The following is a 22,542-nucleotide window of genomic DNA, read 5'->3' on the forward strand; positions in this document are numbered from 1 at the left end:
ACAGACTCGGTGGGCCGAAGGGCCTGTTTCAGTGCTGTATCTCTAAATAAATAAAGAATGGTTCCAGGGATGAGGATAGATTGGAGAACTTGGGACTGTTTTCCTTGGAGAAGATTGAGATTTGATAGAGGTATTGGGTCTGGCCAGAGTAGATAGAAAAAAAACTGTTCCCACTGGTGGAAGGATCCAATGCACTCCCTGTGAGATTCAATGACATTCAAGAGGGAATTGGATTGTTATCTGGAAAGGAAAAATGTGCAGGGGAGTGGGACAAGGTAAATTCTCCTTCAGAGAACCAGCACAGACACGACAGGCCTCCTTTGCGCTGTAACAATGCGGTGACTCTGTCCTCCACACTGTAAGCACACTATCCCTATTCGACTCCTACCCCAGCTTATCCTGGAAGGAAATTAAACCTCAAAGAGGCAGTATTTTTTCCCGAACAGTTCTACGCGCATGCTCATTGAGCTCGGTGATCGTTGGAGCCACGAGGCTTCGCTCGCGGGAGCTGTGTGGAGCAGGCATGACCCGGCTGGATTGTGGCGTCACTTCCGGCGGTTTGGTTCGGCGGGAGAAGGTGCTTCTGAGGCTTTCTAGAGAAGTTGTAGAGAGGGCCAACTGGATCAGGTGACAGCACGGGCTGGTTAGTAACTGGCACTACGGCCACTGTCCTCTCATTAATCAGGGATCTGCTTGCAGGTGGGGGCGGTTTGTGTTTTTGATGCGGTGTTCACTCCTTCGAGGCCGTGGCCCATCCCCTTCTGGCTGCAACTGTGAGCCGCTGCCTCTTGGTGCCGGCCTACCGACAGCAGCGGGGTGGCCGTGAAGGGGGAGCCGATGGGACAGTGAGTCCTTGCAGGGCTGGGGGTTTAATGGCGTTGTTATGCTGTACACGCTGACATTCTGCTCTGATTAACCCATCTATCTCCTCTTTCACTCGATGTAGGGCTCAGTCCGACCGAGGAAGGCCGATTGAGGCTACAGAGGCCAAATCTGTGGGGAAATAGCCATGCTGTGTTGGGGTAATACATCGTTTGGACAACTCGGACTGGGTGGCATAGACGAGGAGGTCGTTTTAGAACCGAGGACCTGCGATTTTTTCCAAAACAAAAGGGTTCGCGATGTGGGATGTGGCCGCAGACATACTGTTTTTGTTCTCGATGATGGTACTGTTTATACATGTGGGTGCAACGATCTTGGTCAGTTGGGACATGAAAAAGCAAGAAAGAGACCAGGTAAGTGCAGGTTACAATGATGGGATCTCGAGTACCATTCTGTTTGTTGTTCATTCTGCTACAGGGAACTTGGTTTCAAACCTAATTATTAGAATATACAGCACAGAAACTGTTCTAAAATAACAGAAAATTCTGGAAATATGCAGCAAGTCTTGCAGCATCTGTGCAGAGAGAGAAAATGAGTTAACATTTCAGGTCTGTAATTTTTCGTCAGAACTCTAATCATAGAAATTGGCCATTCGGCCCAAGTCGTCAGTACTGGTATTTCTACTCTACACTCATCTTCTCCCATTCAATCTGTTTCATCTCAGCCTTTCAGCAAATCGTTCTATTTCCTCTTATCTTCAAAATCATCAGGGCTCTGGACTGAGTAGATGGGGTGTAACTGTTCCCATTGGCCAAAGGATCTAGACCCAGAGGACACTGATTTTAAGGAGATTGACAAAAGAAGCAACAGCGACATGAGAGTAGTTAGGATCTGGAATGCACTGCCTGAGAATATGGTAGAGGCAGATTTATTTAAGGCCTTCAAAAGAGAACTGGATAATTATCTGAAGAGAGAAAGTTTGTGGGGCGGCGGGGGAGTGGAACTAAGTGAGGTGCTCTTGTAGAGTGCCGGCACGGGGCACGACGTGTCAAATGGCCTCCAGTATTGTAACCATTCTGTGTAGTCACCTAGTTTCTTAAAGCACCTAAGCTATTTGCCTCAACTACTTCCTACTGTAGGGTGTTATATTTCAGGTTTCAGCTGTCATCTTGAATGAACAAGAGTTATATTTAGACATCAGCGATTGAGAAGAGGTGGAGGAAAATGCACAGCAGATGTACAACAATATCTGGATAGAGAATAAAATATTTTGGATGCAGACCATTAAATGTTTCACCTGCATATCCAGCTGCTGCTGAGTCAAGCTCAATGGATGTGCCTAAATGTATGAAAAGTGTATTCTGTTTCAAGTTATTCATTCATTCATGGGATGAGTGTCGCTGGCAAGGCCAGCATTTATTCCCCATTCCCAGTTGTCCTTGAGAAGGTGGTGGTGAGCTGCTGCCTTGAATGCTGTGGTCTGTGTGGTGTGGGTACACTCAGTGCTGTTGGGGAGGGAATTGCAGGATTTTTGACCCAGTGAAGGAACGGCAATATTGTTCCAAGTCAGAATGGTATGTAACTTGGAGAGGTAGTTGCATGGCGTTCCTGTATGTCTGCTGCCCTTTTCCTCTGTGGTAGAGGTCATGTGTTTGGAAGGTGTTGTCAATGAAGCCTCGGCGAGTTGCTGCAGCCTACCTTGTAAATGATGCACGCTGCTGCCATGGTGTGCCGATGGTGGAGGGAGTGAATGTTTGTTTTGAGGTGGTAGATGCAGTGCTAGTCAAGCGGGCTGCTTTGTGCTTGATGGTGTTAAGCTTCTTCAGTTTTGGAGCTACAGTTATCCAAGAAAGAAGAGAGTATTCCATCACACTCTTGACTTGTAGGTGGTGAAAAGGCTTTGGGGAATTGGGAGGTGAGTTACTCGCTACAGAATTCCCAACCTCTGACTTACTCTTGTAGCCACAATATTTATATGACTGGTCCAATTTCTTATCAGTGGTAGCCCCCACTACTCCCAGGATGTTGATCTTGGGGGATTCATGATAATCCTAAGGGGAGGTCGTTAGGCTCTCTCTCTTGTTGGTGATGGTCATTGCCTGGCACTTGAGCGATGCAAATGTTACTTGCCACTTATCAGACGAAGCCTGAATGTCGTCCAGATCAAGCTGCATGTGGGCACAGACTGCGTCAGTATCTGAGGAGTTGCAAATGGTACTGAACACTGCAATTATCAATGAACGTTGCCACTTCTGACCTTGGCTTGGAAGGTCATCGATGAAATAGCTGAAAATGTTTGGGCCTAGGACATTGTCCTGAAGAACTCCTGCAGTGATGATCTGAAGCTGAGATGGTTGGTGTTCAACATCCTTTGTGCTAGATATGGGAACATAGTGGGAGTAGACCATTCAGCCCATCGATCCTGCTCTGCCATTCAATATAGTTATGGCTGATCATCCACTTCAATGCCTTTTTGCCACATTATCCCCATAGCCCTTTATATAATTGACAGATTTCTAACTACCAATCTCTGCTTTAAAAATACTCAATTACTGAGCTTCCACAGGCCTCTGGGGTAGAGAATTCCAAAGATTCATAACCCTCTGAGTAAAGAAAGTTCTAAGTAACTTCCCCCTTTTGAAATTTTGTCCCCTGGGTCTAGACTCTCCAACCAGGGGCAACGTCTTAGCTGCATCTACCCTGTCTATCCCTTTTCAGTATTTTATAGCTTTCAATGAGATCACCTCTCATTCTTCGAAACTCTAGAGAATACAGGCCCAGTTTCCCCACTCTCTTCATAGGACAATTCTGCCATCTCAGGAACAAGTCTGGTGAACCTTCGTTGCATTCCCTCTTTGGCAATAATATCCTCCCTAAGGTAAGGGGACCAAAACTGCACTCGGTACTCCAGGTGTAGTCTAACTAAGATTCTATACAATTGAAGCAAGACTTCAATACTCCTGTACTCAATTCCTCTTGCGATAAAGGCCAACATACCATTAGCCTTCCGAATTGCTTGCTGCACCTGCATGTTAGCTTTCAGTGACTTATTGACTATTTTGTTGACTTCGGTTTTGCTAGGGCTCCTTGTTGCTACACTCGGTCAAATGCTACCTTGATGTGAAGGGTAGCAACTTCCACTTCACCTCGAGTCCAGCTCTTTTGCCCAAGTTTGGACCAAGGCTGTAATGAGGTCTGAAGCCAAGCGGTCTTGACAAAACCCAAATTGAGCATTGGTGAGTAAGTGCTGCTTGATAGCATTGTCAACAACACCCTCCATCATTTTGTTGATAATTGAATGTAGTGTGATGGGGTGGTAACTGCTAGATTGGATCTATTATTTTTGTGGACAGAACATACCTGGGCAGTTTCCACATTGTTGGGTAGATGCCAGTGTTGTAGTTGTACTAGAATAGCTTGGCTAGAGGTACTGGTTGTAGTTCTTTAGAACTACAATCAGAGTATTATCAGGGCCTGTAGCCTTTGCTGTATCCAGTGTGTTCAGCCATTTCTTGATAAAACGTGGAGTAAATCAAATTGCCTGAAGACTGGCATCTGTGATGGTGGGAACCTCAGGAGGAGGCAAAAATAGACCAGCCACTTGGCACTTTTGGCAGAAGATGGTTACAAACTCTTCAACCTTTGTCTTTCACAGTCACATGCTGGGCTGTGCCTTCATTGAGGATGGGGATGTCCACGGTGCCTCCTCCTCTTGTTAGTTATTCACCGCATTCACGACTGCATCAGTTTTGATCTGATCCATTGGTTGTGGTATCGCTTGGCTCTTTCTGTAGTAGGCTACTTTTGCTGTTTTGCATGCATGTCTCTGTAGCTTAACCTGGTTGGCACCTCATTTTTAGGTATGCCTGGTGCTGCTTCTGGCAAAGGCACATCCTGTGCCAAGTGGGAACTGCAGCATAGTTCTGGACAATCACAGGCAGGAAATGGTCGTCAGGAGGAGCTCGAACTCCAGCTCTCAAAACTTAAGCAGCAGCTGGTGTTTCTGCAGTACATCGACAAGCCTGAGAGCCACATGAATAACATGTTTCTGGAGGTGATCACACCGTTGCTTAAGAGTGCAGGCAGAGAGGGAATGGGTGACTACCAGGAGGATCAGACAAGTAGAGCAGGAGTCCCGAGTACTTTTTGTCTCAAGTTTAATCTGGTGTTTCAAATGTAAATTGCAGTGGCCATCTTGGCTGTCAGTTTTTTAAAAGTTAACTTGTAGGATTTTTCCATTATAAGTCTAATGTAAGGTTCCAACCGATTGAAATTAATATTTCCCATTTGGCATATAGGGTTTTCATGACATCATTGACAGAATAAATCCTTATGCTTCCTTGCACGATGTCTTTTTATTTTGCTCTGCATATTGAAGGATTGACAATATATTTAATTGTTTATATTGTAGTGGTTCTCAGCAAGTGCTTCAAATGATTTGTATATACCTGTATAAAACAAAAATTAAAATACTGCAGTTGCTGGAAGTCTAAAACAAAAACAAAATGCTGGAAACACTCAACGCTCATCTGTGGAGAAGGGAAGGTAGGGTTAATGTTGCAAGTTGATAATCTTTCATCGGAATCTAAAATAAGTAAATTGTTGTGGATGTGGGTAGGTAAGGACTGGACAGGGGAGAAAAAAAGGAGTTTAGATAAAAGGAAATAAGTTCCATGGGACAAGAGCAGGCTAAATGGTTGTTTTTTTGGGATGGGACTTGTGGAAAAGGTGGAAGTGGACTGTATAGGGTTGGGGGACTGTGAGCTTGAAAGCTGTTGGGGTTGGGGGGGGTGGTACTTTTAAGGAGAGGAGGTCAGTTATGGCCTGGGAATTGATGACTGAGGGACACCAGTCAGTCAACAGATATCACCCAGAGAGAGAGGGACTGAGAGACACCAGTCAGTGTACAGATATCACCCTGAGAGAGAACATAAAATGCCCCAAGCCGCTTCACAGGAGCATTCTTAAACAAAATATGACAACGGAGTGTCTTTCTGGGATTGGAGTTGTCAGAGTAAGAAGCCCTTGCGCTATACAACAACAGCGTCTCCTTTGTCAGCAGATTTGCTAATGGTGTTAAAGTTGGAGAACATGATGCAGTAAATAGGATAAATGACCAGTTAATCTGTTTTTATTAGCATTGATTGAGGGAAAGATGTTGGCAGGAGAACTGCTTTTCAAACAGTGACATGAGATATTTTACATCTACCTGAACCAGCATACAGGGCTTCAGTTCAACAGCTAGTTCAAAAGAAAGCATTTCTACCATTGCAACAGCACCCTTTTGGTATTGTACTTGAGTGTGTCAGCCTAGATTTACGTCTTTAAGCTAGTTCCCAATGATTTTACCTGCTGTCCTTCATACGCTCCCGGCAACCTCTGCATTCGGAAAAGAAAATTAACAACGAAACCCCAGAGTTTTCTAGAAGCAGTGTGGCACCCATTCCTGTTGAATATAGTGACTGCTAATATCACGAGACCTTGCAGCACATGGGGACGGCCTGTCTGTGATGTCACTTCTAACAGTTTGGGGCTCTGCCAGAAGTTACATCTGAGCATTTCTAGAAAGCTTCAGAAGCTGTTTACAGGGCCATCTGGTCCATGTGATAAATGGTCAAGTTAGTAAACTGCACTCTGCGGGATCACATTACTAAAGCTTAAAAGTTGCCCCTCCAGATGAAGCTGGCAATTGGGGAATGGCAAGAAAGCAACAGTAGTGCACGTGGTGACTTTTGTGTGCTCAAGGTATGGGTTCTTAATTCTGAGAAGTGGAGTGTATTACATTTTAAGCACCAAAAGGAGTAGAGCTCTTTCAGAGTAGCTAACCCAATGGCTTGCTTCAGCTGAGCCTTCTGAAGAGAACACACTAACTGCATCAGTGTGATAATTAACCTATCTTGTAACAACTATGGTCTTTGAAGTTACATTTAATCTATTACATGTGCACAATTATGTAAAAAGCTTTTGGGTATGCAGCAGTGTGAATGTGGCAGTATAGCTTGGTCTACAAAATAGACTGTAGAGTTGGCGTGTAAAATCCCTTCCAGGAAGCATCTTAAACTGGTTTGAGTTCCCACAAAGTTTAGTATAAATGCAGTTAGTGACATTGCCAGTTAATGTTGAATTAGAAATTGGGTTGACATTGACCAAATTAATTTCACATAGACCCAATTACAAGCAGCAGAGGAGACTATCATCCCATCAATATGCTGGATTTAAACTTTTTTTTTCATTCATGGGATTTGGGTATCCCTGGCAAGGTGGCATTGTCTGATGCTAGTTGCTCTAGAGAAGGTGGTGGTGGCCTGCCTTTTGTAGTTTGTGGTGAAAGTGGTCCCAGAATGCTGGTAAGTAAGGTGTTCAAGAATTTTGACGTTAAAGGAAAGGTGATCTGTTCAAGTCAGGATGGTGTGTGGTGGTGTTCCTATGCACCTGTTGCTCTTCACCTTCCTGGTGGTGAAGCTCATAGGTTCTGGGAGCTGCTGCTGAAAAATCCATTGCAGGTTGTTGCAGTGCGTCCTGTAGATAGCATAGTATACACTACAGCCTTAGAATGCCGATGGTGGAGGAGTGAATGTTTGACAATAGATGGGGTGCCGATCAAGCAAATTGATTTGTTCTGGATAATGTTGCAGCTGCGCCCATTTAGACAAGTGGCAACTGCTCCATTACACTCCTGTTAAGCCTTGATGATACAGGAGCTTTGGAGAGTCAGGAGGTGAGGCATGCATCACAATACCCAGCCTTTTTATGGTGTATTAACCGTGGCATTTATGTGGCTGGACCAATTCAGTTTATTCTACCAGGGCAGCCACCCACAGGATGTTGATGGTTCGGGCGTTTTGATGATTGTGATGCTATTAAATTCACGAGGGAGGTGGTTATGCGCTCTCTTGTTGGATGTAGCCATAGCCTGACACTTGTGCGGTGTGAATTTTTTGTTGTTCATTCATAGGATGTGGCGTCTCTGGCAATGCTAGCATTTATTGCCCATCCCACGTACGTTCAATGTTACTTACCACCATCAGTCCAAACATTATCTGAGGAATTGCAAATGGAGCTAAACACTCTGCAATAAACAGCAACGGTCTTCTAATCTTACGATGAAGGGAAGGTCACTGATGAAGCAGTCGAAGATAATTGAACTTGGGCTACCCTAAGGAATTGCTGTAACAAACTCCTGGGACTAAGATAATTGGCCCCCAATGGCCACAACCATCTTCCTTTGCCAGGTATGACTCCAGTCACTGGAGAGTTTATCACCTGATCCAACTGACTTCACTTTTACTAAGGCTCAGTCACATGCTGTCTTGATGCCAAGGACAGTCATTCTTGCCTTACCTCTAGAATTCAGCTCTTGTATAAGTGTCTAAAGCTGAGTGGTTCTACAGGAACCAAACTGAGCATCAATGTGCAGGTTATTGATGAATCTGTACCATTTGATAAACTTGTGGACAACGCCTCCTGTCATTTTGCTAATGATTGGGAGAAGGTTGGTGGAGTAGTAATTGGCAGGGTTGGATTTGTTCTGCATTGTCAGATAAATGCCAGTATTGTAACTACTGAGAAAAGCTTAGGTAGTTTTGGAGCACTGTTCATTATGCAGCTGGGTTCTTGTAAAGGTCAGAACCCTTTATCCAGTGCACTCAAGTCATTTCTTAATGTCATATGGAGTATGTCGAGTTGGCTGATGAATGGCATCTGTGGCGAGGAATCTGAAAAGGAACATTCCCTCGGTACTTCTGGCTGAAGATGGTTTTGAACGCGTCGGCCTTGTCTTTTGCACTCATCCTGTACCCTGCCATCATTGAGGGTGGAGATGTTAAGGATGGAGATGCTAGATGTTCGTGGAATATCCTCCATCCATTTTTGGCGTAATTGTCTAACAACATTTGCAACTGGATATGGTAAGACTGTAAAACTTTGGCCTGATGCATTGGTTGTGGAAGCTCTTGGCTCTGTTATAGAATCTTGGTTTGTCTGTTTAGCAGGCATTTAGTCCTGCGTTATAGTTTTAGTAGGCCGTTGCCTCGTTTTTAGGTACACCTGGTGCTGCTCTTGGCGGACTCTTCTACATTCGTCATTGAGCCAGGGTTGGTCATCTAACTTGTGTTTTTTTTTAATTCATTCATGGGATGTGAGCATAGCTGGCAAGGCCAGTATTTATTGTCTTTGAGGTAGTGAGCTGCCTCGTTGAACTGCTGCAGTCCATGTGGTGCAGGTACACCCACAGCACTGTTAGGAAGGGAGTTCCAGGATTTTGCCCTAGTGACAGTGAAGGAACAGAGATATATTTCCAAGTCAGGAGAGTGTGTAACTTGGACAGGAATTTGCAGGTGGTGTTTCCAGGTGGAGGAGCAGGGAATATGCTGGACCTTGAGGTTATAGATAAGGAAGAATCTTGTAGACAGTAACCATGAGAGTTTGATGTTAAGAAAAAAAAATGACATGAAAGAGAAAGATTACATGCTAAGCAAGGTTTTAAACTTGAGCAGGATTGACTTCAAAGGAATGAGCCATAAGCTGAACACATTAAATTAGGCTGACCCTACTCTCACCTTTTACATGGTCCATCTCTGACACTTCCCTCCCCTTCCTCAGCTTCTCTCTCTCCATCTCTGGGGATAGGCTGTCTACTAATATTCACTATAAGCCTACCAACTCCCACAGCTACCTCGACTATACTTCTTCACACCCTGCCTCGTGTAAGGACTCCATTCCATTCTCCCAGTTTCTCCGTCTCCGACGCATCTGCTCTGATGATGCTACCTTCCAGAACAGCGCTTCTGATATGTCTTCCCTTTTTCTCAACGGAGGATTTCCCCCCCCCCCCCCACCCCACTGTGGTTGATAGGGCCGTCAACTGTGCCTGGCCCATTTCCCGCACCTCTACCCTCACCCCTTCCCCTCACCACTACCCTCACCCCTTCCCCTCCGTCCCAGAACCACCACCAAGGTTCCCCTTGTCCTCACTTTCTACCCCATCAGCCTCCACATTCAAAGGATCATCCTCTGCCATTTCCACCACCTCCAGCGTGATGCCACTACCAAAGGCATCTTCCCCTCCCTTCCCCTGTCAGCATTCCGAAGGGATCGTTCCCTCCGCGACACCCTGGTCTACTCCTCCATTAGCCCCACCACCTCGTCCCCTTCCCATGGCACCTTCCCCTGCAATTGCAGGAGGTGTAATACCTGCCCATTTGCCTCCTCTCTCCTCACTATCTAAGGCTCCAAACACTCCTTTCAGGTGAAGCAGCGATTTACTTGTACTTCTTTCAATGTAGTACACTGTATTCGCTGCTCACAATGTGGTCTCCTCTACATTGGGGAGACCAAATGCAGACAGGGTGACCGCTTTGCGGAACACCTCTGCTCAATCTGAAAGCATGACCCCAAGCTTCATTTCAACACACCCTCCTGCTCTCATGCTCACATCTCTTGTCCTGGGATTGCTGCAGTGTTCCAATGAACATCGATGCAAGCTCGAGGAACAGCATCTCATTTACCGATTAGGCACACTACAACCTGCTGGACTGAACATTGAGTTCAATAATTTCAGAGCATGACGGGGCCCCCCATTTTACTTTTATTTTTAGTTATTTTTTTCTTTTTTGTTTTTATTTTAGTTTGTTTCTACTGTGCCTACCCACTTTTTTTCATGTTTGAGCTTGTGGTTGTTCAGTTTTCAGTCCATTAATGCCCTATCTGTACTCGTGCTTTGTCTTTCAGCACACCATTCACATATTGTTTGGCTTTGCTCCATGACTTTCTGGTCAGCTATTCTGTAACCTTGTCCTATCTACACCTCTTTTGTTATCTGTTGCTCCACCCCTGCTTTACTTGCTTAAAATCTTTTACATTTCTTATATCTGCCAGTTCTGAAGAAGGGTCACTGACCTGAAACGTTAACTCTGCTTCTCTTTCCACAGATGCTGTCAGACCTGCTGAGTATTTCCGGCATTTCTTGTTTTTATTTTAAATTAGGCTGGGCTGTTAACAAGAAAACCTACAGCAAAACAGTGGGAGGTATTCAGAGAAATGTTTAGCACAGTACTAATATATACTCCGAAGGAGCAAAGATTCCACTTATACAGTCAAGTAACCATGGTCAACATCTGAGGTAAGACACAAGTCTAAAACTACCAGAAGTGACAAATGCCAAGAAAAATGCTAATCCAGAGGATTGGGAGACCTATAGAAAACAACAAAGGAACATAGAAAATATTAAGAACTGTGAAAAAGGAATATGAACAAAAATTTGTAGGTAATGAAAAGGCCAGTAGTTTTTATAAATGTTAAGAGTAGACTGTGCCTGAGATGTGAACCCATTGCAGATAGGCACAGATGATACAGAATTAGATAAGGTTATGGCAGATTTCTTAAATGAGTAGGTTATATCTGTTTTCACCAGGAAGATAAAATACCAGTGATAGAATGGAAACTAAAAATAAAAATTAAAAAGAAAACAAAAACTACAGTAATAGGAAAAAATAATGGGACTTGGGATAGCTAAATCTCCAGGAGCTGCTTATTTCAAACCTAGATTATTAAAAGTAGTATATGAGAAAGTGTAGAAGTGTTGGTTAAGATATTTCTCGATTCTGAAATTGTGCCATTAGATTGGAAAATTGCTAATATCACTCCATTATTGAAGTGAAATCCAGTAACTACAGGCTTGTCAGTTTAAAATCAATGTGGGGAAGCAACTAGAACCGGTAATTGCGGGTTAAGTGACTCAGCACTTGAACAAATATGAACTGATCAGAGACAGATAGCTTGGCTTTAATAATGTTTTAAGGAGGTCACTAATAAGGTAGACAAGGGAGTGTCTATGGATTAAAAACAGAAAATGCTAGGAACATCCAGCAGGTCAAATAGCATCTTGTATCGCCTTCGATCAAAAACATTCTGGAACAACTGAGAGAGAAATCCAGATTAACATTTCAGATTGCTAACTTTTTATCTCAGAGGGAGAAGAAAGCATGGAAAATCTGCCAAACGAGATGGCTCCCATGGCCTGAGGATGTGGCAAGGAAAAGTAGGTAGATCCCAGGGGTACAGACCAGCCCACACCACCTCCACTAAAAGTGGAGCTGGTGCAACTATCCTTGTTACCAGCATCTGCTGTCTGAGAGAATGGGAATACTGCTTAAGATCTAAACTTGTTAAACTTAAGACTGGAAAGCTGTAACGTACCGAATAAAAAGATGAGGTGCTGTTCCAATGAAGTTCAGTGTAAGCTCGATGAACAGTTGAAAGTACAGATCAGCTATAATATCATTGAATGTTGGAGCAGGCTTTTGGGGCTGAATGCCCTATTCTATTCTGACAGATTACAGTGTGGTTCCTCTGCTGCTGATGGCCCACAGTGTTACATGAATATCCAGTTTTGAGCATCTAGATTTATCCCAGAGGTAAAAAGCCAGATGCACCTCTCAGTTGTTCCAGAATGTTTTTGACCGAAGGCGATACAGCTCAAACTGTATACGGCTTTTCCCATTTACCTATATTAGATAAAAATGTGTTTTTGAAGGAAATTGCCTATACAAATAGTTCCATTTCTACAAATCTGTTTTATATTTTGCAAATTGACCAAAATAAATATGGTCAAAATCACAGGTGTGAACAGCGTAATCAAATTGATAACCATCCTTAATTAAACAAAAATTATTGGTCACTGAGATTTTTCTGGACATTTAGATGACTCTGCCAGTAAGTTTGGAAATAAATTGTCAATGTGTATGCACGAAAAGTAATTTTAATATCACCTAGAGCAGATATATGTATAAATCTTGGTAATTTAATGTAACTTTGTCAGAATCTGAACTGAATGGAATCATTTTGGTATGCAATAAGTTGTACTGCAATAGCTGTTTCTATTTGTGGCGAAGAACAAAGCTAGAAGCCATCAATATAATCGTCATGAAGAAATCAAATGGTAATTCAGAAGAAAATTCTTTACCCAAAGTGTGCTGAGAATGTGGAATTCACTACCACAGGAAGTAGTTGAAGCGAAAAATATGGATCCATTTAAGGGGAGGCTGGATAGCATATGAGGGAGGAAAGATTAGAGGATTATACTGTGAGGTAAGGAAAGGTGGGAGGAGGTTCAATCGGAGCATAAGCACCAGCAAGGGCTGGTTTTGCTGAATTTCCTGTGTCTGTGTTGTAAAGGGATCAAGTTAAACCTACTTTTTGTTTTATAGAGCAAGTTGGGGCTCTGGATGCTCAGAATATCACTGCTGTTTCATGTGGAGAGATGCATACGCTTGCGCTAAATGATAATGGTCAAGTGTTTGCTTGGGGCCTTGCCAAAGATGGTCAGTTGGGTTTGGCTGCCACAGAAGAAAGTGTTCGAGTTCCCAGGTAAGCATTTTGTTGCAGTTCTATTGAATGTTGATTTTTTTTATTTGAAACACATCTTGGCATTACTTTACGGACGGAGATTTTGGGAATGTTGTGATCAGTTGCAGGCCTGCTAGTGGTTAGTCAGGCCTATCCATGACCGGCAGAATCTCCCGCAGCAGGTACAAGTGAAGGTGTAGTCGCTGTTGGGGGCAGTTGGATCTATCCTTTTCTCTTCCATGCTGGTTCTTTGCTCAGTCTCAAAGGTGTCTGTAGCCCTCCTGATGTAGTATCTCCAGGCATCATGATCTATGGCCTGCGCTTCCCATTGGCGATGGTCAGTGTAGCACACAGAGAGGGACTTCTTCGGGGAGTTCTTGAAACGTTTGCATGGGACCCCTCTGTTCCTGTTACCTGTGGTCATTTCTCCATACAACACGATCTTGGGCAGGTGACTGTTGTCCATCTGGGCAACGTGACCCACCCAATGCAGTTGGCTTTGCAGGAGGATGGCCTCAATGCTGGTGATGGCTGTTTCCAGGATTTCAATGTTTGAGTTGCAGTCCTGCTAGCGGATGTTGCGGAGGCAGCGCTGATGGAAGCGCTCTAGAAGGCATACTTGACGGTGGTATAGGACCCATGACTCAGTGCCATACAGAAGGGTGGTGAGGACTGTGACTTTGTACACTTTGAGTTTGGTCTGTGCTCTGAAGCTGTGGTTGCTCCACACACATTTGTAGAGTCTGTCAAATGTCCTGTTTGCTTTTGAGAGCCTAAATAAAGGCAATTTTAAAAATAACCAGTTGATGTAATGTTTTATAACTTTCTGCTTCCTGCTGCACAATTTACTTTGTCATCAACAAATTTGGATATACAACTTCTATTCCTTCATGTAAATCGTTAATATATATCTGGCCCAAAACTGAGGCATCAGCACAGATCCCTGGGAGCACCACTTGTCACATCCCATCAATCAGAGTACACTTTCATTATCACTATGCTCTGTCTGCTACCTCCCAACCAAATTTCCAACCCATGCCACAAGGTTGCTTCCAATCTATGCACTGTAATTTTTGATCTCATGTGGAAGCTTGTCACGTGCCTTCTGGAAGTCCATATAGGTAACACCCATAGCCACTCCCCTGTCAACCAAGTTAGTGGCTATATTAAATTTTAGTCAGATGTGACATCCGTCACAAATCTCTGATAATTCTTTGATCAGCTTGTACTTGTTCAAATGCTGAGTCACTCTATCTCAAAAGATAAATTCTAGCAACTTCCCCACAGCTGACATTAAACTAGTAGGTCTGTAGTTTCCTGGTTTCTCCTTCCCTCCTTAAACAACGGAATGATGTTTGCAATTTTCCAATCTAAAAGTACAAAACTAGAGCTTTGAAAATTTGTGACTGGTACATCATCTGTTTCCTTAATGGGGATGGGGATCATGAGGTCTTGGAGATTTGTTTGTCTTGAGTACCATTATCTACTCCGTTTTTTAAAAACTTGTATTAAATCCAATAACGTCCTCCTCTTGCCTTCATGTTTTGCTCACTTGTATTCTGATATTTTGTCCTCTTCCTCTACTGTCTTAAACAGGTACAAAATATTTTAACAAATCTGCCATTTCCTTATTATCCGTTATGGTATCACCTTTGGGTCTAAATTCCCCCGACCAATAACCTTTACTCTTAGCTTTGATGTGTCTTGCAAACTTTAGTCATGCTCCCCTGTTACACCTCATTACTTTCTTTGTATCCCTTCATTGTTTTTATAGCTCTCCCAGGCCACTGGATTTCCACGCCTTTTATGTTATTTACCAGCAGCAATCCTACTGCTCAGTCCTACTCTCCTGCTGACCTTCCTGTCCTGTGAACCCACTGGGGTACCAATCTTCTCCCTATCCAACTTTAGTCCTTCCAGTGTGACCCTGTGGATCAGCCACTCTACCTATCTTCCTCCAGAATATCCGTTCACCCGTGAACACGGCTCTCGTCAGCTACGAGCTCCGTGTGGATGATTGCATCGACGTCATGGCCTTGATGGAAACCTAGCTGAGCGGTGATTACCCCTACCACCTAAATGAAGCTTCCCCTCCTGGTTATACTTCCTGGCATTTGCCTAAACCAGACTATCACGGTCATGGTGTGGTTCATATTACCAAGTCGCAGCTTAGTTTGTCCTCCTACTCCTCTGGCATTTTTCCTCCTTTGAGCACTTCACCTTGTTCCACCCATCTCTCCACTCATTTAAAATCCTCATTCCCTACTGCCCACCCAAGTACCATTAAAAATTTTCTCACCAGGATACCTTCACTGCTTTGCTCCATCAGCTTCTGCATTGATTGACTTCTCATCCTCAGTAGTCTCAACCTTCATCTTAATTTATCATGCATGTTCTCAGAGTTCACTGCCCTTCTGTCCTCCCGTAAACCTTTCCCTGCATATAAACTCCCCAACCTATATACACAGTCATGTTATGAAAGTACTGCCATTTTTTGCGAAATTTTGAGGACCTGTGTTTTGTTTGGGAAAACGGAAAAGGATTCCATGGATGTTTTTTCACTGGGGTCATTGAAAGGACTGAGTTCTTGTTTGCAAACATGTCTGAAAGTCACCTGTCTTCAGGTAAATACCCAGAAGGGGGCTTTTTTTAAAAACTTGAATATGTTTGCAGAAATATGACAGGTTAAGATTTATAGGGGTCAGGAGGCTTGACTCTTGAGATTAGTTTTTGGTTTCGCTTTGGACAGTCAGTGGGAGTTTTTAAAAACCAGCCAGCAGAGCAGTTACCCCAGTTCAGCCTGTTCCATCTCTTTGAAAACCCTGCCAGTTTTTCCATCTCTAAGAAGCTCTTAGAAGCGAGTGTAAGAAAGAGAAATTGATGCTACATTCATCCTGAAAGGCCTGCTTGAAACCCCTATTGCCGCGTTTCTCCTGGGACGTTGGAAAAACCTGCCGGATAAATCCTCAATGCCACCAGAACGAATTGCTGGAGAAAAAGATCCCAGTGACAGCCGTCTACGCGTATTTTGGCGCCAAACCAAAGAAGGTCAACTGACATCTTTCCATATCTTCTCTTTTTTCATTTATTGCCCATCCCTAGTTGCCCTTCAGAAGGTGGTGGTGAGCCGCCAACTGCTGCAGTCCATGTTGGGTAGGTACACCCACAGTGCTGTTAGGAAGGGAGTTCCGGGATTTTGACCCAGTCGCAGTGAAAGAACAGCGATTTATAATTCCATGTCAGGATGGTGTGTGGCTCGGAGGGGAACTTGTTGTTGGTGGTGTTCCCATGCACCTGTTGCAGTTGTCCTTCTAGGTGGTGGAGGTCGTGGGTTTGGAAGGTGCTGTCTAAGGAGCCTTGGTCAGTTGCTGCAATGCATCTTGTGGATGGTACACACTGCTGCCACTGTGCATTGGTGGTGGAGCGAGTGCATGTTTGTGGATGGGTTGCCAATCAAGCGGGCTGCTTTGTTTGTTTATTTTATTTAGAGATACAGCACTGAAACAGGCCCTTCGGCCCACCGAGTCTGTACCGACCAACAACCACCCATTTATACTAACCCTACAGTAATCCCATATTCCCTACTACCTACCTACACTAGGGGCAATTTACAATGGCCAATTTACCTATCAGCTGCAAGTCTTTGGCTGTGGGAGGAAACCGGAGCACCCGGTGAAAGCCCACGCGGTCACAGGGAGAACTTGCAAACTCCGCACAGGCAGTACCCAGAATTGAACCCAGGTCCCTTGAGCTGTGAGGCTGCGGTGCTAACCATTGCGCCGCCTAGGATGGTTCTGGATGGTGTTGAGCTTCTTGTGTGTTGTTGGCGCTGCACCCATCCAGGCAAGTGGAGAGTATTCCATCACATACCTAACTTGTGCCATGCAGATGGTGGACAGGCTGTGGAGAGCCGGGAGGTGAGTTACTTGCTGCAGGATTCCTAGCCTCTGACCTACTCTTGTAGCCATGGTATTTATATGGCTACTCCAGTTTGGTTTCTGTTCAATGGTGACCCCCCAGGATGTTACTGAGAGATTCAGCAATTATAATGCCATTGAATGTCAAGGGGAGATGGTTCAATTCTCTCTTGTTGGAGATGGTCATTGCCCACCACTTGTGTGGCACGAATGTTACTTGCCACGTATCAGCCCAAGCCTGGATATTGTCCAGGTCTTGCTTCATTTCTACACGGACTGCTTCAGTATCTGAGGAGTCGTGAATAGTGCTGAACATTGTGCAATCAACAGCAAACATCCCCACTTAGGACAGTATCCTGAGGAACTCCTGCAGTGATGACCTGGGACTGAGATGATTGACCTCCAACAACCCCACAACCATCGTCCTTTGTGTTAGGTATGACTCCAACCAGCAGAGTCTTCCTCCTGATTCCCATTGACTCCAGTTTTGCTAGGGCTCTTTGATGCCATACTCAGTCAAATGCTGTCTTGATGTCGAGGGCAGTCAGTCTCACCTCACCTCTTGAGTTCAGCTGTTTAGTCCATGTTTGAACCAAGGCTGTAATGAGGTCAGGAGCTGAGTGGTCCTCGCAGAACCCAAACTGAGCGACACATTGTGTGTGTGAGGGGCTTAGTAAAAGGGAACTTTCATATTTCAATCTGTGTTAATGCTTTGCTTCATTACTGATTAAGTCTTGTTTTATAATAAACTGATAATTTTGTTGTTAAAGAAACCCGATTGGTGTATTTTATTCCAGAATAAAATACACCGTCTATGATTGACTGTATCGATAACTGGGTAAACATTTAAATATGTGTTGTGACCTGTGGAGAAGTGCAACCAGAAAAAACAATGCACTCCTCCCACCTTGGTCATCACATATAATTGGGGCTTGTCCGGGATAACCCAACACCGACGATGTGCAATTGTAAGTGGGATAGGAATAATTGAGAAGAAGAACTTAAAAAAAAAAATTGCTTTCTTGTACATTAGAGTAAGGTTTACCCTACCAGAATGTTGCTGTGACCTTTCTGGGGAAGGAGGATGTATCACTCAGTGATTTGAGAAACTTAAACAAGGTTAGACTAAAGGATTTGGCAGACCTGTTGGTATTAGAGTTAAAACTAGGGGCTAACAAAGCAGACATAAATAAAGTAATAGCACAGCATTTGAAATTGGCAGAAGGGAAAGCAGATGGTAGTACAGTTGAATTAGCTAAAAATCCGTTTCAGATGAGACAGCTTGAGCTTGACAAAGCAGAAGAAATGGAATGAAAAAGCTTGAGCAGGAAAAAGAATTGGAAAAACTTAAGCTTGAACAGGAAAGAGAATTGACCATGAAAAAGCTTGAAATTGACAGAGGAAAGGGCAAAAGAGAGAGCATTTCAAAGAGAAGAAAGGGAATTTGAAGTTAAAAAGTGGCAACTACGACAAAGGAGTGGCCTTGGCTCCAAGGAGCATTCTGGTGAGGAACGGTCTGACTCCATCCCAAGACCCAGTGGAGAACTGTTTAAATTTGGACAAGCCCTCCCAAAATTTGAGGAAAGGGATGTAGAGGTATTTTTCATTTCTTTTGAAAAGATAGCCAGACAGATGAAGTGATTGAAGGAAAGCAGGTTGATGGGCAGAGCTCATGAAGTTTATGCCATGCTTTCTCAGGAGGCTTCTGCAGATTATGATATGGCAAAAATGGCTCTTCTCGCTGCTTATGAGTTGGTCCCTAAAGCGTACAGGCAGAAATTTCAGAACCTGGGCAGACTTGTATAGAATTTGAGAGGGTAAAGCAAATTAATTTTGATAGTTGGATGTAGGCAATAAGGTTAGAGGCCATGTATGAGAAACTTAAGAAACTAACTAGGGCGGCGCAGTGGTTAGCACCGCAGCCTGACAGCTCCAGTGACCCAGGTTCAGTTCTGGGTACTGCCTGTGTGGAGTTTGCAAGATCTTCCTGTGACCGCGTGGATTTCCGCCGGGTGCTCCGGTTTCCTCCCACAGCCAAAGACTTGCAGGTTGATAGGTAAATTGGTCATTGTAAATTGCCCCTCGTGTAGGTAGGTGGTGGGGATGTGATGGGGAATATGGGGTTAATGTTGGTCATCACAGACTCGGTGGGCCAAAGGGCCTGTTTCAGTGCTGTATCTCTAAATAAAAATAAAAAATAATTCTCCTGGAAGAATTTAAAAATTCACTTCCTCCGTTAATAGGTACCCATGTAGAGAACCAGAAAGTTTCAACAGCCAGACAGGCAGCGGAAATTGCTGATGATTACGAGCTTGTTTATGAGCCCAAACCCTTTGTCCGTCACCCCCACAAACCCGAGAAGGATAGAAGGTGGGAGAGTGAAAGGAAGGCAAGTAGCCAGGGACGAGAAGGGACAGCTGGGAATGCCCCGGGATCTCCTCTACTGGCCATAAAGGAAGAAGCTGAGGGTGGTGGTGATGTCCGAAAGCCTATGTGTTACTAATGTCACAAGGTGGGATACCTTCGTGCAGAATGCTAGCAGTTGCAGGGCAAACCCATGGGACTTATTTGGGTACACAAAGTCAACGCAGAGAATGGGGCCCTGACTGAGAGTACCACAGATCAGGCTGTAGCTCTGACTGCAGCTGTAAGGCCAAGTACAAAAACAGCAGTGAGTGTGGGGGGTAGTGAGTATGATGTCTGAGAGTTATACGGAATTCTTGTCGAAAGAAAAAGTAACTCCTTATCCCTCAAGTGAGGCAGGTAAACCTATAGTTATATTTAGGGATACAGCAGCCGCTTGAACTTTTTCTTTCTGGGGAAAGGCATGACTTTTCCACCAGAGAGCGCGCTGAATGCCAAGGTGGTGGGGAGTATAGACCCGTACCTTTGTATCGGGTGCACCTAGAGTGCGCCCTAATGTCTGGAAAGGTAACTGTAGGAATTGTCCACAGTTTGCCTGTAGACAGACTTGACCTACGCCTGGGGAATGATTTGGCCGGAGCAAAGGTAGTAGCGTTTCCAGTGTTCACGGAAAGACCAAGTGAAGTCAGAACAGTTGCCGGCAAAGGTTCCTGGAATTTTTTTCATGTGTAGTGACCTGAGCAATGGCAATACAAGTTCCATTGCTGGAGGTAAAATTGGCACCACAGTTAGATAGTCAAACATCTGAAACTTTGGGGATTTGGATAATCCAAAGGAAATGTTCAATACATCATCTTTGATCAAGGCTCAGCAAGCCGATCCTGAGTTAGATGAGGTGGCACAATCAGCTCTAGCTGAGGCAAAAGGAGTTCTGGAAGGATACTATATTAAAAATGGGATTCTGATGAGGAAGTGGAGAGTTCCTCACAGACCTGTGGATGAAGAATGGATGGTTGTTCCACAGATTGTGGTATCAACGGGAAATAGTAAGCATAGCGTATGGAACTCGTATAGCGGGGCGTGTGGGCATCTGGAAGACCCAAGCATGTAAAAGTCGACATTTTTACTGGTCAGGTCTTTCCAAGGACATGGTGCAGTTTTGTAAAATGTATCAGGTTGTGGGAAAACCACAACCAACCTTAAAACCGGCACCTCTAATTCCTATACCAGTTTTTTGGTGAACCATTTAGTTGGGTGTTGGTAGACTGTATTAGGACCTTTACCAAAACAAAGGTGGGACACCAATATATACTCACTATCATGGATATGGCTACTCGGTTCCCACTGTGGTTTTTGTACTTGACCTTATAGCTGCAGTCAGGACTACAGCCTGATCTTAACGTGAGGTTAGTTTGCTAGAACAATCTAGCCATAAACATTTCTTCTGATAAATTGAGCAGCGCCATCTTTAATCCTGGCAGCTGCCCGAATGTCGCAGTTGACATTCCAGTTAATGAGCCTGCATTTGCGAATGTGCAAGTACTGTGCCACATAGTGGTTGCATTGTCAGCAAATGCAGCCTTACTCTAGACCCACTTTTCCATAGATCACAACATATATTTTAAATTTTCCCACTTACTAATAGTCAATCATATACTTCATTTTTCCCAGAATAGTGCAGACTAAGGTTTCTTTAATGATTAAGAATTATCACTTTATTATGCAACAAGTCTTAACTAGTAATGAGGTAAAGTATAAACACAGATTTAAATTTAAAAGTCCTCTTTTTACCTTGGCGCCCCACACACACACACAACTGGTTAACAGGTGAAATAAAAGGGATTTTTTTAAAATTCAGAGCTCTGTTACAGACAAAAAAAAATCACGTCGGCTGATTACTTGCTCATTTTTGAAGAAAACTCAGACAGCGGGAAACAGCTAGAGCGGAGCCGGAGTATAAAGAGACCGGGAGAGAGAGCAAGAGTTCACTCAGACAGCGCCGGTGGTTTGAAAAATAGTCAACAGTGACATCACAGGACAGCTGCAAGGTGATTGGTTGGTGAGTAACTGCTGTTAGGGAATAACTCTATAAATAGCTGGGTTCGTAACTAAAGTAAAGAGGAAGGTCTACAGTTTTTTTTTAATATAGTAGGTAGTGTTTTTTTGGGGGGGCGGAATCAAGGTTCCTAGTGTAAATAAACTTAAGTAAATAATTTAAGGGAGTAAAAAGAGTGAAAAAAATAGTGACATCACAGGAAAACTGTATGTTCGTTGGTTGGTAAGTAACTGCTAATTTGAATTACCTGTTCTAAGTTGATTTCAGATTAAAGGTGAATAGGAGAAAGTTTTTACAGATTAAAAACTAAAGACCAGTTGGAAATTTAAGAAACAAATTTTTGGGGGGACGGCGCAGTGGTTAGCACCGCAGCCTCACAGCTCCAGCGACCCGGGTTCGGTTCTGGGTACTGCCTGTGAGGAGTTTGCAAGTTCTCCCTGTGGCCTGCATGGGTTTCCTCCGGGTGCTCCGGTTTCCTCCCACATGCCAAAGACTTGTGGGTTGATAGGTAAATTGGCCATTGTAAATTGTCCCTAGTATAGGTAGGAGAATTGAGGGAAGGTGGGGATGTTAGAGGGAAATAGGATTAATGTAGGATTAGTATAAATGGTTGGTTGATGGTCGGCACAGACTCGGTGGGCTGAAGGGCCTGTTTCAGTGCTGTATCTCTTTATGACTCTATGACTCTAAATAAAATAGAGATGCAGGGTCAGGCGATGTGTTGTACCTGCATGATGTGGGAGCTGGTGGACCCCATTATGGTTCCTGGTGAACACATCTGTAGCAACTGTTGACTGCTCGAGGAACTCCGGCTCAGAGTTGATGAGCTGGAGTCTGAGCTTCGGACACTGCGACACATCAGGGAGGGGGAGAGTTACCCGGACGCTGTGTTTCAGGAGACAGTCACACCCCTTAGATTAACTACCTTGAATTCGGCCAGTGGTCAGGGACAGGAGGGTGTGACTGAGTGAGGCAGGTAGAGGGATCCAGGAGGTAGTGCTGCAGGAGCCTCAACCATTGTCCTTGTCCAACAGGTTC

At 44.1% G+C, this 22,542-nt stretch overlaps 1 protein-coding gene across 4 annotated transcripts in view; it reads left to right on the forward strand.

Moving 5' to 3' along the window:
* The first annotated feature begins 554 nt into the window (after nucleotides 1-554).
* Nucleotides 555-22,542, forward strand: part of herc4 (HECT and RLD domain containing E3 ubiquitin protein ligase 4) — a 170,956-nt gene continuing 148,968 nt past the window's right edge. For 2 of the 4 annotated variants that reach the window (XR_010977042.1, XM_068052414.1), the window contains exons 1-3: nucleotides 555-643; nucleotides 947-1,235; nucleotides 13,029-13,188. Coding sequence is in view for 3 of the 4 variants with exons in the window: in XM_068052414.1 (XP_067908515.1) it covers nucleotides 1,010-1,235; nucleotides 13,029-13,188 (386 nt within the window). In the remaining variant the exon portion in view is untranslated. Of the gene's footprint in view, nucleotides 644-757; nucleotides 846-946; nucleotides 1,236-13,028; nucleotides 13,189-22,542 lie in introns of those variants that run through there. The other 2 variants (XM_068052416.1, XM_068052415.1) reach the window with 2 other exon arrangements.

Source organism: Heterodontus francisci, chromosome 20 (assembly GCF_036365525.1).
Source record: "Heterodontus francisci isolate sHetFra1 chromosome 20, sHetFra1.hap1, whole genome shotgun sequence".
NCBI classification, from domain to species: domain Eukaryota; kingdom Metazoa; phylum Chordata; class Chondrichthyes; order Heterodontiformes; family Heterodontidae; genus Heterodontus; species Heterodontus francisci.